At 50.1% G+C, this 10,876-nt stretch overlaps 1 protein-coding gene across 1 annotated transcript; it reads right to left on the bottom strand.

Annotated features, from left to right (window-relative positions):
* Positions 1 to 1,300: 1,300 nt before the first annotated feature.
* On the bottom strand, positions 1,301 to 3,401 carry NEUROG2 (neurogenin 2). Its single transcript, XM_060105123.1, has one exon. It carries the CDS (start codon positions 3,149 to 3,151, stop codon positions 2,333 to 2,335), a length of 819 nt encoding a protein of 272 aa, XP_059961106.1. The 5' UTR covers positions 3,152 to 3,401; the 3' UTR covers positions 1,301 to 2,332.
* Between the last annotated feature and the right edge of the window lie 7,475 nt (positions 3,402 to 10,876).

Here is a 10,876-nt window from a genome sequence, read left to right on the forward strand (position 1 = left end):
GATTGCTTTGCTTGCTGGCTTGGCTTTTTAAACACTAGAAACATAAAGGTGAATGTACGAGAAAAATCACTTTCTCCTCATATTAGATAATCGAGTGGCTAAGAATAATACAATCTTTAAACTAGAAGGGGTTTTCCAACAGGTCTCCCTTACATCCAGAGATGAAAGCCAGACAAACCCTGGGTTGGTTCTTCCTTTTATTAAAAATGGAGTTATTGAGATACTAAACACTTAATATTTTCCATATGGATGGAGAGGAAGAGCAGTTTCAGATAGGCATCTCAGGAGAGGTATCATTGCTTTATGCAGAGGAGTGGAGGATTTGGCTCAAACCAGAAGCAGATATGAAGTTCATGAGGGTGGGCGAGACAGTGAACAACCAATATTTCTTTACTGAGATGATCCTTTTTTAGCTTGTGTTGTCCTGGACACCCTTCCCTAAAGGGCTTAAACCTAGAATGTGGTCAACGTTCACTTGGTCATCTTTGACCCAAGGCCAAAGGTCACTGATTTCTGCTTTGGAGATTGAGGTACAAGTTACAGAGTTATGTACCCTGGAGATTAGGAAACCATTTTTGCTTTTTCTTTGAAGAAGTTGTGTAAACTATTTTAACAAAGACTGGATTGGCTAATATGAAATCAGCTTCCAATAATGAATTTATAAATACGCAGTTACGTCACAGATGTTAGAGCTTGAAGGGGCCCTTAGAGATCATGTCCAATCCCTTTAGTTCATAGATGATAACTGAAGCTCAAAGAAGTGAAGTGTAAGAATCAAATTTCTACATACTCCACCAAGAAATTTCAACTTCACTGTTTTTTAAAATCAAGGTTTCTGAACATTGGCACTTATCATGACTTAATTATCATTAATTAAAATGATAATTAATATCAAAATAAAATTATCATAAATGCTCCCCCCCATTTTTTTTACTAATCTTGTTTGCTCCGAAATTGATTTCTTAAAAACTAAGTTTTGTCTGTATTGAGAGTTATACTTTTATATCAGCGTTAGTGTCTCGAATATAATTCAGCTTCCTGTGATTGCTTAGACCTTATGTGTCAGTGAAATCTCTGCACAAACATTGACAAAAAAATACAAGTACTCTACTCAATTTGATATTGGGAGAATTTCAGAAAAATGCAACTCATTCTCCTAAAAGCCACATAAGCAGGAAAAAAATGTAATACAGCACACAAAAACTATGAAAATTAGATATTTTATTTATAGTTTAATCATGAGAACAATTTTCTTGTTCTTCCAAGATGTAAATACATACTAGAATAAACTCTGTAGAATATACAAAAAATACATACTTTTCTCATGAAATTTTTCTTTATAATAAATAGAAAGAAACACGTGTGTGGCTGATCCTGATAATGCTCCGTGTCTGCTTAGGTTTTCAGCCTGTTGATTTATTTTTAATCTCTTGAAAGAATAGGGGAGTTCCTTCTCCCTTAAAAGGTCGAGATAAATAATACATGAAGCAATCCTCCCTCATGATTTTTCCCTTTTCCTCCACATTTCTCCTTTTGATAGAGAGTTCAGCCTAAATTTCCACGCTTGCATTCAATCATTACAAAGCCTACAAATTATACAATGACTTCTAACCTGGCCCTCTAACAAAACAACTTTTTCCCCCTTATAAATCATAAGAGACAGATGGCAAAATGGAGAAGAAAAAGGAAAGAGAAGGGCGGGACAATAGGCATTGTGACGAATCTGGGAAACAGAACAAAGTGCACAGCAGAGAGGGAAAGTTTGGTTTGACAGGTGAAATTCCCACAGCCCGCAGACAGCACTGGGAATAAAGCAGATGCCAGCCACTGCAAATCTGTGGATAATATTATTACCGGTAAAAATCATTCAGATGCTAAGATACATTTCTTTCTACTCGACATTAACATCTCTACATAGAAGCAAAGGTGAAGAGATCACAGGAACCAGTTGCATTCCCCCTGGGAGATTCACACGCACTGCACCGAGAGAGGGGAAGAGCGTCAGTCCGCTCTGCGAACTCTTTAGACATGCCACCTTCATCTCTTCCCAGCATCTTTTTAGCCTTAAGAAGTGCCCCCCAAACTCTACCATCCTCTTTGACAATAAGCTCCATCACACCAATAAATTAGAGAGCCCGTCTGACTGAAGGAAGCCCTTCGCCAAGGAAGGTAACAAACAACCGAGGAATCATAACGGCTACACCTGCTCTGAGTAGTGAGATCGTTTCTGGGGCATGGAAAGCGGGGTCAGGAGAGGTGTGGGAGGAGGGCCTGAACGGGGACAGGAAAGGGTAGCCACTAAGGCCTGGCGTGGGTAGCAGAGATGGCGGCTCTAGATACAGTCCCTGACTATGGGCAGGTGAGGTGCGTAGCGGTGCTTGTCGGGAGGTGGGGACTGCCAATAGTCCATGTCTGAACCCGCCGGGCTGGCAGGAGATAAAGTGCAGCTGTAGGGAGAGGTGGAGTTGGAGGAGGCGGAGGAAGAGGGCGCGGGGCTGTTCGTGCAGCTCCACGTCGAGGCAGGCGAAGGGCTATCTCCGCTGTTGCTCAGGGCGGCACTAGAGCCTCCGGGGCTCAGCAAGACGGCCTCGGAGAAGAGCGCCCCCGGCAGGCCGCCGCCGCCCCCCCCGCAGTGGTCAGCCAGGCGCAGCGTCTCGGTGAGCGCCCATATGTAGTTATGGGCGAAACGCAGGGTCTCGATCTTGGTGAGCTTGGCGTCCTCGGGGAACGTGGGGAGCACCTCACGCAGCGCGTCCAGCGCCGCGTTGAGGTTGTGCATGCGGTTGCGCTCGCGGTTGTTGGCCTTCAATCTACGGGTCTTCTTGATGCGCTGCACCGTCTCGGCCGTCTTGGCGCCGCGAGTAACGGCCCGCGCCCTGGAGGGGCGCCGCTTGCACTCGTGCACCAGACCCAGCAGCCGCGCTGGCCGGCAGCCCTCGGCCCCTCCCGGCGACCCAGCCCGCGCCCCGGCCCCGGCCCCGGCCCCACGCTGCCGACGCGCCCCGCCCGACGCGCCCAGCTCCTCCTCTTCCTCCTCGTCGGCGCTGGAAGATAGGGGCGTCAGAGCCGCCGAGGCGGGGGAGGCCGAGCCGAGCAGCACCAGCACGTCCTCTTCCTCCTTCAAGTCCAAGGTCTCAGATTTGACGAACATCCTGGAGAAGAGAGCAGAGAGGGAGAAAGAACCAAACGAGGTGTCAATATAGAAGCAGAGACATGTTCTTGGTGTCGCCGGGACGTACTGCTGCGCGCACCCGAGAAGACCCCCTCGGAACGGCGCCAAGGAGGAAGGTAAATTGGGGAGGAAACCCCTCCTGTGCTCCTCAAGCTCAGGAGCGCCCCTTGTTGTGCCCCGTCGCCAGCCAGCTGAGTCCCGAACTCTACCGGCCGCCCTGACAGCTGTGTTCCCGCCCCGGAAAGGGCTGCGGCCCCCGTGACAAAGATTCTGCGCGAGCGAAGGGCGTTCGGGCGTGGTGGGACGGAGTACGGGAAACACCCTTCCAAGTAGGAAGCAGCCGCGCGGATACTTACTTGGTTCGCTCTCTGAATGTGCCTCGGCGTCGCTATTACTTTGGCGTGTGCTGCGATTCTCCGAGCAGCCCGGAGCGCAGTGCTGCCCCTTCTGCTGCCTTGGAAGCAGCGGGACTGGCGCTACTGCGGCGCGGCTCCGCGGGGGACCTCTCCGTCGTGCGAGTTTGCCAAGAGCCCCGGCGGCCGCGGCGACCCGCCCGGGTCTCGTGTGTTGTGCTGGTGGTGCGTGTCTGTCTGTCAGTAAGTCCCCGGCCGTGCGGCTCCTGGCACGCGACTCCCAGGCACTCCAGTTAAAGCGAAGCTGCTTGTGGTTCAGTGGCTGCGTGTCTGGCACACGACTCTCCTTAAAACCCCTTATATACCACCAAGAAAACAATCAGATCTGCCCCCGGGGCCCCCATCTCCCCCCATCCGCGGCCTCCGCCGCCTCCTCCCCCTGTGCCGGCCCCCCTTCTCCCCCGCTTTTCCCTCCCCGGCTTACTCTTTTCATTGCATTATCATCATTCATTTCTTTCTCTTTCTTCACCCACTTCCCCCCTCCCCTGGCCCTGCCATCCATCCTCCTCCCATCGCCCCCGCCTCTCTTCTCCCCCTTTATCTAATCAGCATAAAATGGTTCTAAAGCTCCTGCTGGAGCTCGAGGCTGCGGTCGGAGTGCTGAAGCGGTGGCGGCTGCACCGGCTCAAGCTGCGGCTGTTGTCGCCGCCGCTGCCCATTGTGATTGGTGGCTCGCGCTCGGCTGGAGCGTGCCGCTAATTTATTAATGAATGGAGGTCGCGAGGCGCAGCTGGCCAATCAGGGCGCCCGGGACTCCGGGAGGCCTGCGAGCCACGCGCACCGGAGCCCGCTCCCTTTCAGCGGCTCATTAGGGGCCGGGGCGCCGGGGGCCGGCGGGGAGACCAAGGCGACCGCCCCCGCCCGGGTCCTTGCGGCTGCACCCCACCCCCGCCCCGACGCGCGCGCGCGCGCGCACCGCACCGGGCGCTGCCCGGCCTCCTAGCTCCCGGACGTCGGGATCCGAGGAATTAGTTAATGGGGGTCAGAATCCTGGGGAAAGCAGTTAGCCCTTTGGTGATGCCGGACGTCTCTTGGCAAAGCTTCTTAGGAGCTGTATCAAATAGTGAACTATTCAAAAACGCTTTCATTTGGTTAAAGGAGGAATGGGGTATGGATGACGAGCTGTGGGCACTTGGTGGGCAAGCGTGTTTAGGTTCCAGAAGGACTGACGTGAGAGGATGAAGAGAGAGGAGATTGGAGGATTCATAGGGGCGTCTCCTGCCAGGGCAGATAGAGTAGGCTTTTAGGGGATGTGAGAATAAAAGCACTCACATATGAGAACGAAAAGGGACCTCCTCATTTTACGTGTGACACACTGAGGCTCTGAGCACGGATATAGGTTTTTGGTTTGCTGTGGGTGGAGGGCGTTAGGGTTAACCCCAGTTTATGGCGGGGCGGACAGCAGAGGCTTCCTGCGCGGGGCCGGGGAGTGGGGTGGGTGCAGGGGGAAGAGCGCCGACTCGCAGCTCCCTCGAGCGAATGGGCTGCGTTGACATCTCCATGACCTCTGCTCCTCTCTGGGGGGCGTTGTAGGGACATGGGGCCCGTCCTCCCGATTCTCCCGGCTTTTCAATAGGAAAAAAAGAGCTGGAGGGCTACTGGACCTCGAAGGGAACTTGTTCTGAATTGCTCAACAGCCCTCCCTGCGTCCTCCTCCTCCTCCTCACGCTCACGCCCACCCTCTTGTCGAAGTGGCTGACTTCTTAGAACCAGAGCCCCAAGAAGTGTGTGCTGGGCCGAGTGTTAGACGGTGCATGAGTAGCGGGGATGGATCTGGACTCCAGTAGATTGGAGAGGAGTCCCTTTTGCAGATTTAAGTTTCAGCAAGGCACAGTTGGAATGTTAGGATTTGAAAAGTGGCCGGAGAAAAAGGATATTGTCTGTGGTCTCGGTCTCATTCGAATTGTAGGAATTGGAAACAAGTTGTATTTCAGAGAAGGGGATGATGGAAGTGTTTTGGAGTGGTTTCAATTTGTTTAATGTTTTCTGCAGGGAGATCATGAGCCGGCCTGGAAGGCACAAAGTAAAGAAAATGAAAATTAGAATCCCATGAAAGAGACTGTTATCCGCTGCAGCTACCCAACCTCCAGACTTCCTTCTGTCCTGAATTTATTTGAAAACTGCCACGATTTTCACCTTGCTGGTTGATATTTGTGCTTTTCGTCTCCTCCACTTTAAAAACAAACTCCCTAAATTTAAAAGAATTATTTCCCCAGTTCCCTCCTCAATCCTTTTAGAACAGATTAATTTCATAAGGCAGAAATGCAGATATTAAAAAAGAAAGAAGAGAAATGTTCAGTGTCTCCAGAATACAGCATTTGCCTCTCTCACACTTCTTTGGGTCTCTGTCTCTGTATCATGAACCTTCAGAATAAGAACTTCATAAAAGAGTTTGACCAAGCAAAAGATGTGTCAGTAGTGGGGCTTCCCTGGTGGCGCAGTGGTTGGGAGTCCGCCTGCCGATGCAGGGGACACGGGTTCGTGCCCCGGTCCGGGAGGATCCCACATGCCGCGAAGCGGCTGGGCCCGTGAGCCATAGCCACTGAGCCTGCGCGTCCGGAGCCTGTGCCCCGCAACGGGAGAGGCCACAACAGTGAGAGGCCTGCGTACCACAAAAAAAAAAAAAAAAAAAAAAAAAAAAAAAAAAAAAAATTAATTTATTTGGCTGCATCAGGTCTTAGCTGTGGCACCCGGGCTCTTCGTTGTGGTGCAAGGGCTTCTCTCTAGTTGTGGTGCACAGGCTCCAGAGCGCTTGGGCTTGGTTGCCTTGTGGCATGTGGGATCCTAGTTCCCCAACCAGGGATCGAACCTGTGCCCTCCTCATTGGAAGGCGGATTCTTAACCACTGGACCACCAGGGCAGCCCCACAATGGATTTCTTTAGTTGATTTTTAACAGTATTTGGGTATCTGACCCCCCAGTTTTTATGTTCTCCCAGACTTTATGATGCGCTGAAACGGTGAATGCTTTTCTTTGTCAAAATCCAAACTTTTCTACTGTCTGTAAGAAGTTAATAGTGCATATTTAAGTGTATCCTGTGCAGATATGTAGTAACAGTAAAATATTATTAGGATGAATTGCACATTTCTGATTCTGGAAATTTCCAGGAAAGGAAATTATTTTCAGAAAGAAAACGTATGCCAAGAAACTAATATATTGTGTACGTAGTCACATGACATAAATCAGTCTCTAATCTATGTAAATCTAAAGATATCAGGGAGTTTATATAACTTTATTTTTAAAATAAGGGCTTCTTTGGGTATATGCAGTGATGTGTGCAAAAGTACAGGCGTTTTTAAAAAAAGTCACCCTCTATATTATCATGGAATTTTAAGAATTTTGGTTGTGTGTTTCCATTGTAGCCTTCAAGAGAAACATCACTCTTGATAATATTTTTGGAAATATTTCCCACCATGTAGAGTATTGTTTTTTAAAAGAATGTCAAGAACAATTAACTTCCTAGTGCAATCCAGAAATCAGCCGTTCACACTCAGTTGCAAAATTTTATATGTTCAGCATTTTGCTCGGTTTTGTTGAAAGAAAGCAATTTCGATTTGTACTCAGATTTGCAAAGATGTGACCAACGCCAAATATCCTTAGCTGGACTCATCTTACACTCTTTTAACTTAAATAAATTCAAGAGGCACTTGTGTGGTCTAAAAGATTGTCCAGATGAAACGAGGCTGAAATGTTATGCGAAGGGGGAGGGGAGCGCGTGAATAGCGTCAGGGAGTTTGGTGACCGAGAGCTGCTCCTGTCCATTGCGTGAACTGTCCTAAAGGGTCAAGCTGTTCATCTTCAGCCCCTCTTTCAGTGTGCAGTCCTACTTTAAGGGAACAAAAGCTCAAAGCAGGCAGTTATCAAGAAATGGGAGTCCAATGATTTAAACTCATCCCCAAGCCTTAAAAAGAAAGGGGGCCCGAGTGCGTGTAGGGAGAGAAAAGTGACGTAAGGGGAGGGGGGAAGGGGTGGAGACCTTTAGAAAGTCTTTGTTGTTTTTAAGAAGTTTGAACTTAGAGACGACCCAAAAGCCCCAAAGTTTAGGGTAGGTGTTGCTGTGGAGCCACAGGCTACATCCCTTCCACACTTCGACCTCACAAGTGGCCAGAGAGGTCAAATGGTCCCCATGCCATACTCTTGCCGTTGCGGGTGAATGGGGCGAGGGCGGCGACGGAGAAGGGCTCCTTTCCCAGAGCGTTGCAGGAGCAAAAGTTTGCCCGCCCATCAAGCCTGTCCCCCAATTGACAGTAAACAGCCCTGCCTGCAAGGGAAGGGAGGGACTCTGCTCTGCTAAAAGGAACGGATGACGTATCTGCCAAGGGTGGCTTTGTAGCCTAAATCCTAATCTACCTGGTGAGCTCTCAGAAAGGCGGAAAGAGGGAGAGAAAAAGTTAGTCGGTCCTGAGGAGCTTTAGTTCTTCGCCGCGGACTAGAAGCACAGTTTCTAGCGCCGAGGAGGCCCGAGCGGGAAAGATCAGCTCCCCCCACCCCAGCAGAGGACTCCTCACCCTGTCAGATTTCATTACCGGTGATGGTGAGTGCTCGGGAGCCAGAGTGAGCTCGGAATTTTTGGCAGTCCCCTTCTGGGGAGCCAAGGAAGCCAAGAGCAATAACAATGTAAACTCACGCCCCACCTTCTTACTGGACCCCTGTGCGGATTTCTCAGTCTCATCCTCGATTTTCCCTCGGATCCTGTTGGGGAGGATTTGTCAATCTAGTCCTGCAGAGGTCCGAGCTAGGATGCTGTGCTGTCATTTCAGCGCGCCAGCCCCTCCCACTTCCGTGTTTGGGGAGAGGCGGGAGAATCTACAAGAGGAGAAGAGAGGCAGAGAAGATCGTAACCCCTCCCCCGGGACCCCCATTCCGAGACCCTTGCCCTAAACACGCTTAACGTGCTTTGGTGCCTCAAGTCAAACATTCAGGAAATCCAGCGTGACGCACAGGTCGTCTTGATGGCGGCGAAATCCGCCCGGCAGGTGCCGAAAGGCTCCCTTCCTTCTGCATCGACTCTCCCCTCTCCCCACCCGCTCCGGAAAGGCAGCGCCCGGCAGGCCTCTCTTCGCTCCTTACGCGGCCCGCTGCCCAAGCACCCCTCTTCTTTCCCACGAAGGAAAGAAATCACTGTAGGAGATTTTGCCAATCTCCGCCAGCTTTCTGATTGTTTTCCTCAGGTAAGGGGAAAAGAACAGCCGGCGCGTGAATAGGGGGCTGGGGGCCCACTAGGGAGAGAAGCCCCCCACCCCTCTGTGCCTGCAAAAAGGGACATTGGCTATGCAGGGGAAAGTGCAAGAAAGAGAGCACTAATCGCTGAACCAGGAGACAAACACGATTACCAGCTCCGAGCCTTGAGTCAGAAAGTCTCATAGACTTTAAGATGTTAATCCCCAGCATAATCCTTCCTTTGGCGTGTAGGAATAGTGCAGCCACAAGAGTTGTTTTGTTATTTATATTGGCGTTTAATAAAACTCAGCCAGTGGTGAATGGGCTGCCCACTCTCCAATGGTAATTAATTCCCTATTTCAGTGACCCAATTGTCCTGGGACAGAGCGGTGAGCCCGTCCCGGTGCCCCGGTCCCTCTTTGTGCGGATACACGGCCCTCGTGCTTCAACAGCTATGGAAACTCATTCTTTTGATGTCATTCAAGGAGTTTTCCTTGGATATCTTCTAAACTTCAAGGACCCTTTTCTTTCTCCGTTTCATGAAAAGCAGTGCGAGCTTGACCACCTCTGTAGAATTTAATGATTTGGTGAAAGAACTCTTTGGGGTTTGTGTAAGGAGTTAGACAGAGAGAAAGGAAATTTGGCAGCCTGCTCCCTTGCACGGACAGTCCCGAACCTGGAAAACACAAAACTTATTCAAAGCAATGGATAAAGATCTGAAAGCCGATTTTCCCTCTCCTCTCCCCACTAAGGAAAAACAACCTCCCAGAATTATCTTCTGGAAATTATTGTTTGTTGATGATATAAATTAAAAGGGTGAGGTGGGGTAAATAAGTTAGAATCTTTAGCAGAGAAAGTTCTTAAATCTGTTCCTTTGGGAAATAAGATATCATCCTTCTACGTTAGCGCATTCATTCAATCATGCCTCCCTTTTACCTTCAAAATGTACTTAATGAGCACCCACTGTGTGCCAAGCACTGTACCAACCCCTGGGAACAATGCCATGCACAAGACAGACACTATTCCCACCCCCATAGAGCTTACATTCAAATAAGTAGACCAAAAAAATGAGAAAGTTACATGCCAGAAAACTGTGTGTCGGGAGAGGGCGAGGCTACCTTTTCTCTTCACGGATCCAAAAGGATACTTTGGGACACAAACCATTCGGGGTCAACCCGCGTAGCTGATTTATTCATTTTTTCATTCCCCCCGAATATTTCTGCAAGCGCCTGCTGTGTGCCGGGCGCCGTGCGAGGCGCGGAGTAGGCACCGCGAGCGAACCGGGCAGCTGCGGCCTGCTGGTTGTTGGTCCCGCCCGCGCGACAACGCAGTCGCCGGTGTTACACTCCGCGGAGTCGCCGGGGCTCCAGGCCGGGAGGGGGCGGCCGCGGCGCGCCCAGCAGCTCTCCCTGCACAAGTAGCTCTTCTATGTCTTTATACGCACTTCCAAAAAAACTTCGCAAGTCACAGAAACAATTCAGAATTCAACTAAGAAAATACAGAGTGAACCATATGGCCTGGGTGGCTCGAGTCGGCTGCATTTTACTCCAGACAAAGAAGGGATTGAGAGTTGAAGGAAAGGAGAAAAAAACCAACTTTCCGGCTGATGAAGCTGTTGTCTGGAGGCAATGATCCCAAATCTGAAGGCTTTATTCCGGCTCCGACGGAGACGTGATATGTCATATGATTAGCATCTTTCATATTTACAAGAGTGGTATGGGCTGCCAGTCTTGAGAGAAAGGCGAGAGAAAGAAGGGGGCATATGCTGAAATGGATTTAGCATTTGAAAGAGAGAAAGGAGATCGGATAAATACACTTAAACGAGGATTTCGTTTTACTCCTGTTGAGTTCTAATGGATTGTTGATTGAGATTGTAGGGGCCTGGAACCGAGGTGTCAGCAGTAATTTAAAGAAGGCATTCAGCCTTCCAGCGCCTCTTTTCTCCGTTTCCCCCTCTCACCCCTCCCACCCTCTCTCATTTACGCCTTCAAGCAGTACGGGGGCGGAGAAGGCTTTTAAAACAAAACACAAAACAAGGTCTTACGGCTCGGGCGATAGCCGAGGGAGCCGGAGTGCTGATGGGTTTGGAACAGGCGCCCGTACAGCCCGCCGCGGCCCGGGATCACGCGCCC

Source organism: Mesoplodon densirostris, chromosome 1, assembly GCF_025265405.1.
Source record: "Mesoplodon densirostris isolate mMesDen1 chromosome 1, mMesDen1 primary haplotype, whole genome shotgun sequence".
Lineage (NCBI taxonomy): Eukaryota > Metazoa > Chordata > Mammalia > Artiodactyla > Ziphiidae > Mesoplodon > Mesoplodon densirostris.